Here is a 19,858-nt window from a genome sequence, read left to right as displayed (position 1 = left end):
GGTTTCCGTACACTTCGCCAGTGAGAAAAAAATGACCTGGCTATTCCACATTATAGGACAATGTCTTTACAGATTATTAAACGGAGCTGGTCTTACCTGATTTCAAAGAATCAAACCCGTCCTCTAAATCGTTTCTGTTCCACATTCCTGTTTATTTCATTCGAGATATAATTGTGACGTTATAAGCACAGATTATTCCAACCAGTAAAAACAACAGACGTGAGCCCACAAAGATGGGACTGAAAATATAAAGCAGCCGTCTGTGTTCACATATTGCAAATGAAGAGTGTACAGGTTAAAATCCGACTTTTGAGAGAATTATAGATCCACAATCCTCTACGTTAACTGGAAATCTCTGTAGGGCTCGATAAGATTCGTCGACTCGCTGGCAACCGCGTTACAAGGATGTGATGTCACTTAATGCGTACTCCAGCTCCTCGCGGAGAAGGCGTAACCAGAGTTCAAACTCCTCCCCACTAGCCTCAGTGATTACACTGGTATAGCTGTCGTCAGAGGGCCGAAGAAACAGAACATGTATTGATGTGGGGTTCCTACGCACACACAGAGTAAAGTTCCTTTAAATGTGTTGTCAACTGCAGCAGCTCAGAGTACAGATAGGACGTGCATTAGCAGGCGGAGCTCACTGAGCGTTGCTGCTGTGGCAGTTCTATTGTTAGATGGAAAGTGCGTTACAGTGGTTGTGTAGCATTGTGTCATTCCGCCGAATCGCTGTCTGAGAACTGCAAGTATTCAGTGTACATTTGTTGCCACAAGTTTAGTTAACTAAACAAAGAACTGTTAACGCAGACGAGGCGTCCTGCAAACTAGTGAGTTTTTCTTACCTCGCAAACTGCTACCGCAGACATCCAGTGAAATTCAACAGAACTATTTAAGGTTGTGTTTCAAATCTGTTCTGCACCTGTTCGGAGTGGCCAGTTGGCTAGATTTTAACAACACGAAGCTCATCAAAGCAAGGCTGCATTCCAGCCAAACATGCTGAATGATGGAAGATATCTGAGAACATTAACAAATTTAAATGAAAGTCAGGTGATTATCTATTGGCATCTCCCATTTAAAAAGTTTTGCGATTAACATTGCATAAGATGTTGTGTCACTAGTTTAAGGGGTTGAACAGTTACTAATGGTATGGTGGCCAGGTGACAAGACTCAGTTAATGGAGCATCTGTCCTACCCATAGTTTCACTGGAGATGGAGGGCATTTTACACAATACCTGAATTTCAATACCTGAATAAACAAGTCGGTTTTGATAATTGCAATAAGGCATGTCATAACACATCCTTCTACAATGTTCTCTTTCTCATAGTTTCTCATTCAAAACTCAAAGCTCACAGAGCTGCCCCTCCTGCAGCACCTCTATAGAGCTGAATCCCTTGTGACTTTACACAGACATATGGGATTCAGTGGTCTCACTCTGATAGTTTGTTAGAATCATATCACTTGTTATGATTAACATTTCCTCACAGCTGAGCCTGAATCAAAACATCACACCGAGGAAGTCTACTACATGTGTTCAACGTACATTTAATAGCATTTCTGTATTTACTCTAAGCAAATGATCTTAAGTAAACAGCAGTGATGAAGCGGTGTCTGAAATAACAGCACAGGTCTGCCCTATGACTGCCTAATCAAAATGAGCTTTCTCTCCAATTAGATCTGCTCTGAGCACTGAAAAGGACTAGCAGTCTCAGACTCAGGAGACAAACCATGCATGAATAATCACTTGTGTTTCATATTGTTCTAGTGAAATTATCCATAAACTCTCAATTAATCAAATGCTAGTTTTCTGTGCTTGCATTCATGTGCACTTATCTCAATACGCAACACAACAGAATGCTCTACTAACCTTTGGTGGATCATTTTGCATGAAGTCAATACTGTAAAAAAAAAAAAATAATGCGATTGCACAATGTCCGATAAAAAATATTTGCAATATAAACATTTATGAGGAATCAACAGCATGAGGAACACGTATTGTTACGGCCCCATAAACTGTATGGCTATTTAACGAAAAGGAGAGTGTGATGTCAGTGCAATGGGTATATCCATGAGACATTAGGTATATATATATATGAAACATTAGATGACCCATGCTAAAGATTTCTGTGGGAGTGGCAGTCTTACAGTGGACTGCATTAGTCCAGATCTGCCTGGATGCATTAAGATGATGTACAGTTATAGGGAGGTCAGAGGGAAAGACAGACAGGGAAGACTTCAGACAAAAGGATTTTTTTCTTTTCTTTCTTTTTATGCATTTACTTGCGTATGCTTGGTAACATATACATTTGGCCTTTGCTATACTTCATTAAAACAAATACCGACCAATATGAAATGTATTGATGCCCGTGGGAAATGTATTTGTGCTTGAGCAGCCCCGCAAAGAACACAGCCCTTTAAAAAATCCAGAGATCAAAGCTAATTACATGATTTTCTGCTCTTACATGTTAAATGCAAATTACCATATCCCCTAGTTTCTCATCACACTTTTGAAAAAGGATCTGCTCCAGCAGTACAATAAATTTGGCAATAAGATCTGGGAGAGGTTCACTGTTGCGTATGTGCCCTGTCTGCGCATCTGACATGAAGCCTGCAACCAGGCATCATAAACAAAAGTTTTAAGGAAAGTGCAGGCGCGATCTTACTGAGATGTGTGTGTGTGTGTGTGGGGGGGGGGGGGGGGGGGGGGTACAGCAGATACACACACGCCTATGAGGAAACCTGGCACTGCATGACTCCACTGTCTGTCTCTGCAACAAGAGAAGCACTGAGAAAACACAGCTGTGGTCTACTCATTCAGCACACACATGAACAGCCACATTTCAGCACAAAACAAAGACCACTACACATTCCCTGAACAATCCCAGGAGTCCACTACATATTCCCTGAACAAACCCAGGAGTTGTTGGTATTGCAGAAATGCAGAACTCATCAATAACCACATTTTCTGATCAGAGGCAGAAGTTAGTGCCACATAACTCTAAGAGAAAACACCGACTTCAGAAAAGCAAAACACCATTGCTAAAGTAATTCACTTTTTTCCACCTAAACTAATTCACATACAAATAATCTTTTTCTCAGAACAGTAGTGTTATGGCCTTTTGTGCCTCTCACAGAGCAGTGAGAACTGTTACCACTCAATGCAAACAAAATATTTCCACTCAGATGAGTTCCACAGGGCTTGGCCTGTCACTGGCGTCAACGATGCCCCTGTCACTCCCTCTGTGAGATTCCGGTTTAGAGACTGGCTCTGATGTGTTTCGCATGAATTCCTCTAATCACCGCATGAATATAAAAACCAAATGAAAGTTAAAACCAACAACAGGTTGAGAATCAGTGTTTTCCAGCATGTTATCAGTCCTCTACAGACGGCACCCTCCCCCACTTCCTGTCTGTGGGGCAGAGAAGCAGAGATGGAGGTTGGGCTCAGTGGTGCGGTATGTGCTGACCAGTGCCATGGAGCATGTCAGCTTCACACTCACACTGCTGCCTGAGCACATCAGTCACTCAAACATGACTCCTGTTCACATCACATCACTTACAGTAAACTCTCAAAAAATCAATTCACATTAGGTTCAATAAGACACATCAGCCCAAAATGATCCTTTAAGCAAAACAATGAGTAACAGATTAATATTTCTGGTAAGTCTGAACTGTTGCTGAATTAAATTCTCATTGTGCATTTTCACTTACTGGATTCAACACTGTAAAAATTTGTGCCTGTCTGAACTGACAGGAAGGACTGTGAAATGGCTGATTCAAAGTTAACCACATCATCCATTCAGCACGGTGTAAAAAAAATAATACCCTAATGGCTCCTAAGCAAAATTCAGTTCAATTAAAAGTTGATTAAATACAAATAAAATGAAGTTGTGAACTTACACTCGTTCTTTTTCATGGGGTTGACACATAATGCAGAAGCAGCAGTAGGAAGTGGTAATGTCTCAGCAAACGTCAGCTGAAGTGAAACTCCACACAGGAACTTTGTCAACCAATAACCTTCTCTCACACAGCACAGCCACATTTCAAAATGTGTTTAGTCGTTGCCTGAGTTTATTTGATGCTGACATGTGGTTTCATACTATACCAATGTAACATCTAATGAGAAAGCATGACACCTCTAAATGTCAGGAAAGAATCAACACTACACATCCTGACAAAGGAACCTTCCAGCAATTCAGCAGGCTGTATGGGATGAATCTGATGTCAAGTTCCACATATTTGATTGTGTAGTAGTCCAGTCTTAGGCTTGGGGTGATCAGATGCTCTTTAAACACTTGCGTGATGGGCCGCCTCTGTTGACTGACTGCTACCTCATACCAGATCTCTGATTGCTACCTCAGGCCTCTAACTGGCTTTTATGGAGTGATTGTAAACCAGAGTACAATGCCCTCAAAGGATCTTAAATTTCCCTCCTCCACCATATTATCTCTGCCACTCTGGAAGCTTCTAATCTGTCCATAATGTTGATTGTGAGCTCAGTCCCCACCTTACAAACACATGAGACTCTAAAGTAAGTTTTGGAGTGAGTACATGTCTAACCAAGCTTGTGAGGGGAAACATATACCTCAAAAAATGTTAACAGTAAATACGACGCTGGCTAAGTGCAAGGAGCTAGTGCTTCTAAGCCAGCTTTTTTTTTTTTTTTCTTTTACCAGTGATCTGCAAAGGAGTGTACGGATGCCTATCCAACTTTACACACAAACATTGAACCACTGAAATGGTCTCAACAGCTTTTTCAGTGGAGTGCACAGATAAAACCAAGATGTGGACTCTCCACATTACTGACTGGCTCTGGGTTAAGATGGATGCATAAACTGGTTGGAGTACAAACTTGCTGCAATCCTGTCCCTTGTTAACAGCATGAGCTGTCTCCCTGCAGCACTGCTGACATGAACCTGCATGAACAGGTTAGCTGTGCATTACTACATATAACTGTTTTTCACTGTGCCCCTCTAAACATCTCTGTAATCATCTGGGACTCCCCACACTCACAAGTTCTTATATACAAGTCTCTTTACTCAGCCTTGATTCTCACATTTTAACATTTCATATTCATTTCTTAACTCATCTAAAACAAAAGGTATTTGTGACTGATTCACTTACCATAGAAACAGATGCCAGTTACGTCAGAAGGCAAAGAGAATGGTGACTGTTGAACGAAATCAGATAGAAAAAAGAACCAATGGGTTTGATTGCGTAAACAAGACATGTACTTTTGATAGGACCTCAGCTGGTGTCTTCAAGCTGTCAAAACAATCTGTTAAGGAACTGGAGTTGTGCATCAAGCTAAAAGTTGTAATAATGCAGTGCTTGTAAGGGTGTCCACATCATAAATTTATTATGCCAGTTTCCAAAGCATTCATCTTTCCATGTACACAGGAATTAACAAAAAATTATAAGCTACATTTCCATTCCCATGACCACCATCACTAAAAATGTTACTAACTTTAGTTATTTGGCATCTTTCATACATAGTTCAGAATGCCAAATAAAAGCACAGGGCATCTCAAAACGTAGGTTTCATACACAGCGGAGAGCATGTCCATCACAAAGATCCACAATAAAATACATATACCCTCAGAACAGAAAATCAAATAGAGGATGAAGGAGTGAGTGTAAAAGAATGGGGATTTTATGGGATAAAATGGGGAATAACAAATACATTATATTACGTGGAAATGGGAAATAAACACTTCAATGGAGTCCCCTTTTTAACTACTTACAGTTGGTGCCTGATCAATCATTTTAGGGAGAGATCTTTTCTTGTACCGTGACCCAGTCCAGGATAAGTGCCAGACAATGAGATGAGATGAGATCTTTTCTTGTTTGCTGAAACTCAGACGTCAAACATGAAACGCTGCAGAAATCTGAAACCATGCATAAACCTTACAAACAGCCCAAAGGGCAAGGATAGGCTGACTTGTGAAGGACAGATTTGCATAAACCTTCCAAACAGCACAAAGGGTGAGGATAGGGTGACTTGTGATGAACAGATTTGTGAGGTGATCCGGTAGAAAACATTAAATCAATAATACTTCATTATTCATGAGGACAGAGCTTCCTCTGTAGGAAGTTAGGGCTCATTAACTCATCATCTTACTGCTCTCTGACCACAGACCTATTCTCTACAGAGTACTGAGGCAACACTGCGCTGAGCCCATGGACACCAAACTGCACAGCCTGAGTCTGGCTCACTAACTACTGCGGTTCATTATGGACACAGTGACCACTTTAGGGAGGGGTGGTGGGGTGTTACCCGTTCCTATCCAGTTTGGAGCGCTCAGTGACTTTAGTGTCCTCTGCCTGTGGCAGGGACTGAGGTGAAATAGGCAAAGCCCTAACACAATCTCCAAGTGAACTAATTAAAACAATTAGTGAAGCAGAGAAATAAGCTAAAGACTGAATAATGCTGTGTTTGCTGTAAATGGTACCCTTAGCTCTGCAGCTCCACTCACCTCCCTACAGTCATTTAAAATAATACCACAGCTGCGGACATTACACCAAATGTCTGTGATCTTATCTCTGTCTATGACTGCTAAACCCATCCTGCCAGTCTCACCAGGGACCTAACCATCATCCTGTTACCAGCGAAGCAATCATCCTGAACATCCCAATGGAATGCCACCACAGTAGTCATGACGACAGCCAAGGCTTTAATTGTCTTTTGTTTCAATATGTCTGCACAATGCATCTCTCCTCTTTCTGACTGTTCTGAATAGTCTGAGTGACTTCATTTGGTTTTGGCCTCTCTCAGAGAATATGCACATGGAGTGAATGCACTGAAACCAGTTTAATGCTTTATAACAGCAAAAAGGAAAGACTGAGCTATGAAAAGACTTTCAAAGGAATTTTGAATTCAGTTCAGTCATTTCTTCACAATTCAGAAAAGTTGAAGTAAAAAAGAATTTTTTTTGGAGCGTGACTATACAGATGCAGCCTGCAATAAAACAGAATTCTAACACTCCACAGCACAGTGGAATGCTGCATTATCAGAGAAAAAAAAAATCTTTCAAAAATATAATTAGCATAATTCAGACCGTCCATCTCTCATTACTCACATACTAACCCATATACACAAATGTATGCTATCAGACACACACACATGCACATTCATACATAAGCATGTGCACACATGCACAATCACACACATCCATACACACGTACATGCACACATTCAAACATACATGTATGAACTCTCTCACACACACACACACACACATTCCACATTCAAATACATATGCGTGTACATGCAAACACATAGTTCACAAATGTGATCTCTTGCTGGACTCTTCCTCCCAGTCCACATCCAGAGCATCTTCGTCAGCAGCTGAGGGGCTGAAGAGAGAAAGGCCTGCAGAGAAGTGCGGTGCTGTCACTCCAGAGGCCACTTCAAAACACTTTCTCTTCTTAGGATTGCCCATGAGTGCTGTGGCACTCTCCTGTCTGTCCCCTGTCTCTATGGCCTTTGATGGTGCAGTCCAGTCACTGTCTGTGATTACACTCATAAGGACCTGTACATTTCCTGTTGTGCGTGTTTGCATCACTTCCACAGAGTGGTTCTGCATGCTTTCTTGTGTGGGGGCTGTTGCATGTTCTCTGGCACTGCCTCCAGGATTCTCTGTGAACAATGTTTTAATGGAAGGAGCAGCTGGCAATTCTCTGGTCTTTTCCTCTGCAGAGGTAACAAAGGAAAATCTGGACAGTTTGGCGAGAGTGGACGAGGCTACTTTAGTTGTTGGGTTGTCTGGTTCTGGCTGGGACACTGGAGTCAGACTGCTCAGTCTTTGCAGCAGCTGCTGGCGTTTGAGTTCTGCTGTTCTACCCTCCCTCTCCTGCAGGCTGGGACAAGCAGCATCAGCTCCCCTCTGATCACATGACCTCACATGGGAAAAGCCTGTGGCCTCAGACCGCGCTCTCTGCAAGTGCTTCTTGTTAGCACTGCTGCCCCCTGCTGGTTGGTCTGCATGTGTCAGATTTTCTGGATCCTTCTTGCTTTTCTGTTCTTCCCTCTGCTCTGACTGAGGAACAGATGAATTGGTGTCTTCTTCACATGTGAGCCCCTCAGTCTCTCCCTCCAGATCATCTGTGATAAATAAGCCCGACCTGTTAGTGTCATGGTAGTGCTCTGGGTGGCTCATTCTCTTTCTCAGTCTATAACTGAAACTGGAGAGCTTCCTGTGGAGATCCTCTTGCTTCTCTGAACTATCTTCTGTTAGCTGGTACCTTGTTGGCAGTGAAACTGGGGCACCCTTCAGTTTGGACAGGTGCTTTATCTTTGTTGCTGGTGTACTGTGGGAGATCACATGCTCCAAATCATCCCCTGAATCTTTACCTACTCCCCCTTTCTCTCTCTCTGAACATTCTGGGTCACTTTTGTTCACTGCTCTTAGCCGTCTGCTTTGGAGCTTTCTAGAGCCTCTCTCCAGAACAGAACCAGTTCTGTGCGTGTTAGTTTCCACTGAGGCCAAGTCTGACTCAGCTTGTTCCTCCATGGTTGTTCTGCCTTCACACTCCCACACAGACTCCTTTGCTTGTAAGGATCCACTGTTGCTAGGCAACGCTGGCAGGCAGCATGGTTTTGCGGGGTTCTGAGTGGACGAGTTGATGGGAGATGTTGGTGAGATGCTGTTTGTCTTGGCTGGGCTGTTTAAAGAATAGAACCAGTCCAAGCCAGTGTCAGAGTTCACAGTCACCTCACAGCCATCAACATCCTCACATACAGCAAGGTCGCTGCTCATGTCACTCTGCTTCACTGAGTATGTGGTGGAGAGGGAAGGTCTGATCTGAAGCCTACAGAAAAGATTTAAAAAGCTGCCTTCAAGAGGAAAATCCAAACCCATGCCATATTCTCTCAGAAAGTTCCAGTTTTAATGAGATTTTGACCCAGAGAAGGAGATGTTTCAAGTCTCTTTACAAGAGAAAGTCCAACATTTTCGTGGGTTTGTAATAACTCTTAATTATATATTTTTTGAACAGGTTCTCATGTTCCATGCTAATCTACAGCACACTCAAAACTGCACTGACCTACTGTTCCTTAAGCACCTGTCAATGAATTTCACTTTTTTAATATTCAAATGAAAACAAAACCCATAATAAACAAAGACCTGAGTGACGTATACTCATTCATATTCGTGAGAAGTGGAAAAAACAGGCATTACTCTTCATCCTTCAGACTGGAAGCTTCTTCTTGTGGTCAGCCCATACAAATTACATTTTGTTTCATTTACTGAACATCAAAATGTGTACTACTACAACAACAAAAACAAATTATGTGTACTGAGATCATATGGAAGAAAAATCATGTAGACTGTTTGATTCTGAGGGGTTTAGTAGGAAACTGTACAAAGGTGACAGTGAGAGAGATGTGGACCTGTGTCTTTCAGCTGGACTCTTCAAATTAAATCTGTGGTTTACCTTGAGAGTCTATGTAGTTCCTTTTGAAGTATATGGGTCAATCCGAGCCTTTCTAAAACAATCTGGCATTGTGTCCGATACTGCTCACTGGGATTGTCAGGAAAGGAGGTGTGCAGTGCGTTCGCATCACCCAAGAGAGCGCCCCCCTGTAGCAAAAAATCAACAACAAATAATGTGATTCTGCTTTTTACACGGGGCTAAAACATGGCAAAGCGTAATCTGCACACATGCACCCCCTTAGTTACCTGCATGGAACACTCCATAACTGAAACCACCACGACTGCATCTTCCACAGTCACAGTCTCTCGAAACATTAGACGGGCATGAGCTAAACACCAAACAGTTCAACATGTTACAGTCATAAACACATCAAATACACGTATTTTCTTTCTTTAGAAAAAATGAATTAAGTTTTCTGAGGTATAAAAATAAGAGGAAAACTAGCATGCGTTGTATAAACTCATGATAACCAGTAACAGCCAACAAACTCCCAAGGACCCAGCCAACCACAGGCTCCAGCCCACAGGGAAGGGCGTGAGACACAGGAATACAGTCATGCATAAAGACTTTATAAAGACGCGTCATATCACACCCTCAGCCAGGCGGCTCAGACTCTCAAGCATGCGGATGGTGGTGCGGGCGGCATTGCGGCTGTCGTGCTGCCTCTGTAGCTGGTAGTATCGGCTGAGGATGGAGTTGGCCTCTGGACTGACGTGGGGCTGAAGGCTCTTTATCAGGCAGAAATATGCCCTCATTTTCTCCATGCTCCACAGTGATGAGCCCTGATTGGGAATACCTGCAATGGAAAGTATTCCATTTCATCAATTCTTTTAGAATGTGAGACACTCCATTCAGAAAATACTGCAATTTTCATTTTATTAACCTAACCAAATAATGGAGCGCAACAGCTTTGTAGACAGTTCCCAAATATTACTAGCCAATGACAAGAACGTAGTCCCATTAGAGCAGAATGTTTATTCAGTTCATAAAGTATCAGAAAAACTACATTTTCCATGATGACTCTTTTTAATCAGCTGATATGCTTTGTCATTATTATTTAACTTCGGTCATCCTATAGTACACTGCACTCTGTGTGTCAGGGCAAGATGTGATGCAATACAAAACAGAATGCATTATTAGGTAAAAAATGATCATCACATGATCACATACGAATACTGGTATTGCCATATCAGTACTTTAATATGTAACAGTTACAACGGCAAAGAGAAAGACATGGACTAAATTTGCACTACCATGGTCAGACATGAGCTGTTATGAAGTCAAATAAAAAAACAGCTTGGCCGAAAACAGCAAACCTTTATTCTCTAGGATGAAGGAGGAGATGATCCTGTCCCACTCTTCATTTCTGGTGTCCAGTAAGACCAGGACCAGGTCAAAACGACTGAGTAGGGGACTGGCCAGAGCCACGTTTACTGACATTGACACATTTGGGTCATACTGTCCCTTTGGATTGGTGGCTGCCAGGATTGTGGTCCTCGTATCCAGTTTACAGACCATTCTGAATGGGCATACCACACTTAAATTAGAAACACATTTTCCATTCATCAGTTTTAGCCATGTAATGGAGTGATGGTTCGCATTTACCAGTGGTAACTGTGTGTTATCACTCAGAGATGGACAGAGTAGATCAGTGTCATTCTGTGAATGCTGCAGAGCTGGATCACACCAGTATTCAAATAACTTGGCTTGGCCCCTATTCTCCTTACTGCTCCCTTCTATGTGATCCTGCCCAATTAATTCATAGCATAAACAGCAGTTTTGAAGAAGACTCCGTATGACATTCATGTGTTTGGTACTGATCCAACACACTCAGTCCTCTCAGAGTACTTCAATAATTGATAGAGCTTTAGTGAAAAACAACACAGCATAAGCAATATGGCCTTTCCGAGAGGGTAATGGCCCCAATCACAGGAACACTTCAAAACTTGACTCAGGTCTGTAACTTTGTTTGGCATCAGGAAAAAACATGGACTTAAACTGAAAATATTTTAGGAGAACAATCCACTGTCCACTTCAGGTTGTGTTGTTGCACAGATTGTGCTTTTCGTTTACGTAGTATGGGTTGTTTAGGTTGTACAGTATATAGTTTTGTGTAGGTATGTAGTTGCATAAGTTGCACTTTTGTGTAAGTTGTGCTGGTTGCGTAAGTCCTGTCATTGTGTGGGCTGTATTGTTATGTAGGTCATGTTGTGCAGGTTGTCTGGGTTGTTTTGAGCTAGACAAGTTGGCTGTGTGAGACCTGTTGTTGTGGAGATTGTTGTGTAGGTTGTGTTGTTGTGCAGGTCATGTTATTACGTAAGGCATGCAGTTGTCTAAGTCAAGTTATTGTGTAAATCATGTGGTTGTGCAGGCCATGCTATTGTTTAAGTCGTGTGGATGTGTAGGTCATGTCACTGTGTAAGTCGTGTTGTTGTGTAGGTAATGTGGTTGTGTAGGTCATACTGTTGTACAAGTTGTGTGGTTGTTTAAGTTGTGGAGGTAACACTGTTGTGTAATTCATGTGGTTGCGTAAGTTGTGTTATTTGTGTAAGTCATGTAGTTGTGTCAAGTCACTTTTATTTATATAGCGCATTTAAAAACAACAGGAGTTGGCCCAAAGTGCTTTCCAGTTGAGGCAGAATAATTATCAATTCAAGTGGATAAAAGGACTAAAAAACAGGACTAAGAGAGAACATATAAAATAAAAATAAAATATAATAAAAGCACAAGAACAGAAAGAAATGCCAGATAGAAAACAAAGGTAAAACTAAGAAAGAAAGCTAAGATAAAAACAGATGAGTGAAAGGTATCAAAATCAAAGTGGTAAAAATAAAAAATTAAAAGAAACTGAAGTAAAATCAAGAACAGATCAGAACGCAGTGTAAGACAATAAAGAATGAATCAATTTAAAAAGAAACGTTAAAAATAAATTAAGAGTGGACTTGACAAAACCATTGGGGCAACCTCAGACTGAACTGAAAGCAAGAGAAAAAAGGTGAGTCTTTAATCTAGATTTAAAATTGTCAATAGTAGAGCATGACTTGACGTGAGATGGGAGACTATTCCAGAGCCTAGGGGAAGCAACAGAAAAAGCCCAGTCACCTTTGGTTTTGAGGCGTGAGTGGGGGACTGAGAGGAGTTGTTGTGAGGATGAGATCTAGGGTCAGAATATGGAATCAGCAGATCGGTGATGTATTGTGGAGCTAATCCATTAAGAGCTTTAAAAACAAATAGTAAAATTTTAAAATAATTTCTGTATTTCACTAGTAAATAATGCAAGTGAGTCAGGACAGGAGTGATGTGTTGTCTTTTCTTGGTTCCAGTTAAAAGTCTAGCAGCTGTGTTTTGGATCATTTGTAATCGAGACAGGGTGGACTGGATCAGCCCCATATACAAAGAACTGCAGTAGTCTAGCCGTGAGGTGATAAAAGCATGGATGACCGTTTCCAGGTCCTTATGAGATAAAACCAGCTTCAATTTGGCTATGGATCTAAGCTGATAAAAGCTGCCCTTCACAACACTAGTGACTTGCTTGTTAAAATTCAAAGAAGTGTCCAAAAAGACACTAAGGTTTTGAACTGCATTTTGCAAATTTGCAGACAGGGGACCAAGTGCATTGCTTAGGCTGGGAACGGAGCTTGGCGAGCCGAATATAATTACTTCGGTTTTGTTTTCACTTAGTTGAAGGAAGTTCCTTGCCATCCAGCGCTTGACATCGTCTAGACAGTTAAAAAGGTTGTTCAGTGAGCAAGCGCTGTTGGGTGTAACTGGTAGATAAAATTGTGTATCGTCCGCATAACAGTGATACTGAATGTTATATTTTTCAAAGATAGAGCCAAGGGGAAGCATGATTGTGTAGGTCGTATTGCTGTGTAGGTCAGGTGGTTGTGTAGGTCATGCTGTCGTGTAAGTTGTGTAGTTCTGTTGTTGTGGAGGTAACAACGCTGTGCAATTCGTTTTGTTGTGTGATTCGTGTTGTTGTAAGTTGTGCGGTTATGCAAGTCGTGTGGTCGTGCAAGTCGTGTTGTGTAGATCGTGTGGTTGTGCAAGTCGTGCTGTTGTGGAAGTAACATTGTTGTGGAAGTCATGCTGCTGTGCAAGTTGTATTATTGTAGAGGCTGTGGCTGAGGTATGAGAGGGGGCTTTGCTGACTGACCCAGCCTTGGCCACACTGATGGTCTGTTGCTCCATGGCCTCATGTATGCTGGTACGATCATGCTCTCTGATACTGTTAAATTCATCTATACAACACAGGCCTCCATCAGAGAGAACCAGAGCACCTGCCTCCAAATGCCACTCCCCTGACTCTTTAACAGCCGCCACTGTCATCCCTGTTACCACAAAAACACACACACAAAGATACACACGGTCAGCCCTGTATTCGACCGCCTTGAGATCACACAAACATAACCAGCTGTGAAACCACAACAGCACAGATCTGTGTTAGTAGAGTCTGTTTGAGTGTGTGCGAGCACAGACCTGTGTTACTGGAGTGTGTGTGTGTGTGTGTGTGTGTGTATGTGTGTGTGTGGACAGACCTGCATTAGTGGGGCATGTCAGTGTGTGTGTGTGTGTGTGTGTGTGTGTGTGTGTGTGTGTGTATGAGGACAGACCTGCATTAGTGGAGTGCGAGTGTGTGTACGGAGAGACCAGTGTTAGGAGTGTGTGTGTGTGTGTGTGTGTGTGTGAGTGTGAGAGAGAGAGAGAGAGAGAGAGAGAGAGAGAGAGAACAGACCTGTGTTAGTGGAGTGTGTGTGAGCGTGTGCAAAGATAGACCTGCGTTAGTGGAGTGTGTGTGTGTGTGTGTGTGTGTGTGTGTGTGTTGTGTGCGTTGTATGTGTGAGAGTGTGTGAGGACAGACCTGCGTTAGTGGAACCAATCCCAGCCGTAAGGACAGAGCGTGGCATCATCTTGGCAGCATATTTCAGAAACTGGGATTTCCCAGTGCCTGGGTCACCCACCAGTAAGAGGTGAGACTCACCTGCAGTGCAGTAAGAGTTTTAATACACACATTCATCCACAGAATAGGAAACACAGGCTACAGTGGTGTCACTCCACTCATTCCTGGGGTATGCATTTTGGTTTCAGACCCACAAAAGCACATCTGACTCTACATATTCACAGGTAGATTCTGTCACAACAATTTAATGTGGTGTGATGTTGTGGAGCGGGTGGGGTTTGAGTACAGAGATGAGCACTGTTTGACTAGAGCACACACTCAAATAACTCAGCCGGATGATGAGAAATAAGAACAGTGTGTATTCTGTGCCTGTAGGACCTGAATGTGCTGATATTGTAAGCTGTAAAATGCATTAATGCTGTAAGTAGACCACTAGGTAACACAAGAATGATTCTACTAGTTCAGAGACTGACTGTGGTCAGTGTCCTTTATTATCTGAGATCTTGTCAACAAATGAGAGAGTAAATGAAAGAGATCGCTTACCTCTCACTTTCGTTCCAGAAGCATCAACTCTCTGTACCCCACCTGCCAAAACCATGGCAACAGCCAGCTTGACGACATACATTCCAAAGACTTGCGGGCAGAGACTCAGGAGAATGTGGTTCCTGCCTTGACCATTTCAGGGGCCATGAGAGAAGGAGGCCATCATTCATCACTCTTTCAATTAAGAGAGGTATTAAATACATGTCCTATAGCAGGAGAGAACTATTTAGGCTACAGTGGAACAACACGTTACACATTAATGCCCAATTCTAATAATCTACCAGAAATCGGGTCGTGTTTGTATCCATCCCAAAAGTCTTCAAATTCCCTCTGAATGTCATCCAGCATAACATTGGCTGCAGACTTCTCATTATTAATCTCTATGAAGTTTGCCTTCAGCACAATCTCCACATCACAACGCACGTCTTCCATCAGGGGTTTCCAACGCTGCCACACCACTCCATATACAGTGATGTCATCGCCTGAGAGAGGAAACACCACATTCCGATGTAAACGTCATTCGGTGATGTCACAGCGTCATTTACCATTGCATTGATTTGTCACAATGTATCATTGTGAGATTTTAACAGAGTGCTGTGATGGCAGCAGCAGAACAATAAAATGTATGTGGATGTATGTGTTTCCCCAGAATTACACCAAAGAATTACACAATATAATAACCAGGGCCTAATGATTCATGGTGAGAACTCCGCACTTTACTGCAAGTAAAATATTTATTGCAATGTTGTCTGTGGAGCCACCAAACTCTGATAAACCAAAGAACCATTGCTTGAATAGAGAGGCCAATGAAAGGGCCGTGTTTACCTGATTTGCAGCAGTCCACCAGGTCGTCCTCTAAAATCACCAACATAGAGCGAGGAATGGAACCCACCGACAGCCTCTGCACCTGTACAGTTTCAGGCTTTATCACACCATGTACCAAAATACCAGCTGTCTAACACCCGACAGGCCTGGGATCAAAACGGTCATGTGAAAAAACAACTCACTAACACATAAAATTAACCAAGACTCCGCTTCTCATTTTCACTTGAGAAAAGACCCAGTGGCCTTTTCCTCTCAACACATGAAAAAGAACTTCAGGTATGGGGGGGAGCTCCAGCCCTCATGTTCAGAAGCACTATCAGCTTTCAGTCTGTCAGTCTTGGGTTTAAGGATTGAAATTAGCATGTTTACACCTTAGTCAATCTGTTACATATAAACACTGGCTGAAACAAAAACTGGCACAGCTATCAGATTCAAGAGTTCATTAGATTTCTCTGTGTCAGCTCCTAATATCCAGTCTTGGAGAGCCAAAATCCTGCTGGATTCCATTTCTACCTATGCCTTGTTTACCTGATTTGCATTAGATTAGCCAAAGAGTACCCAAACCTGTTTCTCAGGTTTAACAAAGGAAAAAAGGAGCTCATCTCTCCTCCATTGGACATAGGGAGCTCTAGTCAGTGTTGACATTACCTGTTCTTGGATCTTGATCTCTTGATAATCCTTACAGACAGTTGGGGAGGCGTCATGGCCTGAGAGACAGCTGAACTTGTAAGAGGTGCAGCCATCTTCACTGGGGCAGCTGGTGGGGGCAGTGAAGCTGTAGAACTGCTCAAAGTCAGCCTGGACTGAAAAGACACACCTGCACTTACTGCACATGTAGTCTCGCTTGTACTCCAGAACCTTTGCCACACCAGTACGAATGACTGTCCCCGTCACAGACAGGAAATGTCCTACGTCGCGGGCCTTTGGGATGTGGTCTCTGGTCAGCTCAGGACACACAGGCAAACCTAACAGACACAAAGATACCAGGGGCCTGTACAACAAAGCAAGTTCAACATATCCAGGTCATGTTTTCGTTAGCTGGCTTCACAAATCCTAACAACCGCAGTCCTGTATAAGCGATGTCACGACGGTGGTTATGAAGCCATTAAGTCAGCCCAGGTTTTCTCAATCTAGCTTTGAGCGCGTTCATATAAAGGGGGCGGTGTTGGCACCAGATGACCAATCGCAAACATCTAGAGCCACATATTTCACTCAAGATACAGTCATATGGTCTACATTATTCATAGATTTATATTCATTATTTATTAGATTTATAGATTTTTTTTTTATAGTTTAACGCTAGGGTGGAATAAGGGTCTATAAAAAAAAATAATTTAATGTAGCACAAGCTGTTGTCCTCCGTTTTTTGTTTTGGAGAGTGTTGAATTGAATAAATGTATTATTTGAACTCTTTGCTAAATGAAGTAAAGCATGGCTTCTTACCTGTAAATTTATATTAATGGATATGAAATTTGGCCATTGCAATGATAAGATTAATCATGTAACGCAGGGGTCTCAAATTCCGGTCCTGGAGGGCCGGGGTCCTGCTGATTTTTGTTTTCACCTCTTAGTTACCTGTTGATTTTCACCTTGAAAACAGACACCCTCCAGGACCAGAGTTTGAGACCCCTGATGTAACCCATGCACCGAGGTCCACGGGATCTTCCAGTAACGGTGACGCCATTTTCGAAGAGAATTGATTGGTCAGTAGGCGTTGCTTTTATACGTTTTGATCTCTTATCTTGAACATAACCTGCTCCAGAGCAGGTTAGGTGTGCAGCATAAGTTAGCATTGAGATGGACCCCGGTAAAAAGTGAACCACCTTCGTGACACTGAAAACCCAGGGTTAAACTTGAAGTTACCTCGCTAACCCACAAATCCTGCTTCGTAGTACAGGCCCCAGGTCTATCACTGGAGATCAGATAAAGTTTAAAGTCTAAATTTGCATTTTTTACTGAATGTTCATTGTCCCAAAATGCACTTAAAAGATGCACTCAGCACTATCAAAACTATAATAATCTGGCTGGTACTAGTCTCTTTCATTCTCACATTAGGTGGGATTAAAAGCCCCTTCTGTTGGTCACAATGTCAGGCTATTTTTGCAGGTCAACTAGTGATAATCAGGCATTCATTCACTTATTTCAAAATGTAAATATGGCAAAAAGCACTGGCCCATTAGACTAATGCATCAGAGGAAATACTGTTGATTAATGACCAAAAAGGAAATGTGCCTATGCTTCAACAAAGATAAATGTGTCAGTGTCTGTCAACGTCCCATTGGGTTTATATTTTTTGACTTATCAATCAACCACAAGATGGAGCTCTCACCTATACCGCCTAAAGCAGATGAATGTGACACAGTGAAGGCAACACCAAAGACCAGTACACAGGACATGATTACAACACAGAAAAATTCCCAAACACTGCTCCATGCTGGCCCTGTGTTTGACCTGTCCCAGGCTGTTACTGTTACAGACAGGACTACAAAGCAGCACCTGTCAATGGCTGAAAGTCAGTTTCTATGTGGCGCTTTGTAAGATGGAAAGAGTGGGGAGGCAGAAAGAAGGTGCGAATGAGAGGGACACATTCCCTCCGCATCCCACATGACAGGAATATCAAAACAGAGACCTGCTACTGCAGGGCAATGCCCTGAAATATTCCCACTCACAAACATCACTTGGGATGAAACGACTTCTCTTACCTGTTCCTCCCACAGACTAGCTCTGTTCTCTTCCTCTAAGGACAGCATCTCTTGGCTGACTTTCTAAGTGAGTATGGTGCTTTTTTGAAGAAAAAGACATACCCAGTGGGATGACAGACCTCTCTGACAGCAGACTGAATAGCTGCCAAACCCAAAACATGACATCGTCCTGCAGTGTAACATCACTCTTACCTCCAACACCAACCACAAAACCCATTTACTCCTGCCTGGCTCGCTCTCCATCACTCTTACACCTTAAACATCAACCACATCATGACCTACTGAGTCAATAAGCTGGTTTTAGGACACATCCTGCATTCAAAGCACCTAGCACACTTTTAGACTATACACATCACTATTCAAAAGATCACAACACAACAGAAAGAACAATATAAAAGACCTGGAACAATAATAACAACCAGGAAACTAATAAATTCACCAGTCATTGGTATGGGATCAGTTTTTGACTTTAACAATACTAATAAATACAGTTAGGATAAATGAACTGAGAGGAGCTGATCCCAGCTCAGCAGTTTTACTGAGATACTTGATCTATATTGGCCTAGCTCTAGACAATATTGTGCTGATACAACTGATCTAAGATCAGTACCTGACAACACAGTGAATGGGCTAGTCATCTAACTGGACAATTAAAGGTAGCACTACATGGAGTGCCCTAAGATTTACCATACCAACTGGCTATGTGTAATTAAACAGGGAATATGCTTGCCTGTTCTAACGTGGGCTGCCTGTTCTAAAAGACTGTCTGTTCTATTGTGGATAGGAGAGTGTAATACTGTTTAGCTGTGAAATGTTCAGTGACAATATGTATGTTGTATGTTGTGTGGTGTGTGGTCAGTGATCATCTGCATCACTGTTGTAAATCCAGAGAGGAGTCTGAATATGTACAGGAAGTGTAGGATGTGTGTGTGAAGGGTCATGACCTCTCACCTGAGATGCGAGCGTGTAGGTTAGGTTTCATTCTGTAGTTGCCGTGCACTGACGTGGTGTCACAGATGGCTAAGGCAGCCCCCTGAAGGGCAGTGTCAAATACGGCCAGGACTTCACTGGGGAAAGCATTAAAATATTCCCCCACCTCCATGTTGGCCTCAAACAATGACATGGCATTGATGACCACGGAGTAGTGACACTCTTCGCCAGGGTCCTGCAGGATCTGCAGGATGTCACTCCTGTGGTGCTCCGACACATATGCCTCGAACACCAGGCTTATCAGGGAAATCTGCTCCGCACTCAGGGACATCGTCCGTCTGTGAGAAGTGATGTGTGTTTAGTACACCCTGGGGAAGATCAGCTCACGGTTAGCTCACAGAACTGCTTAATGTGGCTTGAGTACAGCAAACACTACTGATCTGACTAGTCAAGAACTCAATTTGCCCTTTCATTACATAAGGGCACATGAAACAGCAATGCGAGTTCTGTCGTCCACCTGTATAT

General features: G+C 42.5%; 2 protein-coding genes across 2 annotated transcripts in view; both read right to left on the bottom strand.

Annotated features, from left to right (window-relative positions):
- The window catches only part of cep85l (centrosomal protein 85L), a 66,618-nt gene extending 66,250 nt beyond the window's left edge, over positions 1-368 (bottom strand). Inside the window, exon 1 of the mRNA XM_030771936.1 lies at positions 97-368. Within this exon, the coding sequence (XP_030627796.1) occupies positions 97-145 (49 nt within the window). The 5' untranslated portion in view covers positions 146-368. The remainder of the gene's footprint in view (positions 1-96) is intronic.
- Positions 369-7,281: 6,913 nt separating this feature from the next.
- On the bottom strand, positions 7,282-19,664 carry mcm9 (minichromosome maintenance 9 homologous recombination repair factor). The gene is made up of 12 exons (XM_030772218.1): positions 19,355-19,664; positions 16,350-16,666; positions 15,702-15,783; positions 15,158-15,358; positions 14,877-15,002; positions 14,295-14,414; positions 13,590-13,764; positions 10,750-10,952; positions 10,026-10,229; positions 9,679-9,761; positions 9,434-9,579; positions 7,282-8,809 (listed from the first exon to the last, which is right to left on the bottom strand). Exons 1-12 carry the CDS (start codon positions 19,662-19,664, stop codon positions 7,282-7,284), a joined length of 3,495 nt encoding a protein of 1,164 aa, XP_030628078.1.
- Positions 19,665-19,858: the final 194 nt, after the last annotated feature.

Source organism: Chanos chanos, chromosome 4 (genome assembly GCF_902362185.1).
Source record: "Chanos chanos chromosome 4, fChaCha1.1, whole genome shotgun sequence".
NCBI classification, from domain to species: domain Eukaryota; kingdom Metazoa; phylum Chordata; class Actinopteri; order Gonorynchiformes; family Chanidae; genus Chanos; species Chanos chanos.
The sequence above is the reverse complement of the archived record's forward strand: the minus strand, read 5'-3'. Positions and strand labels throughout refer to the sequence as shown.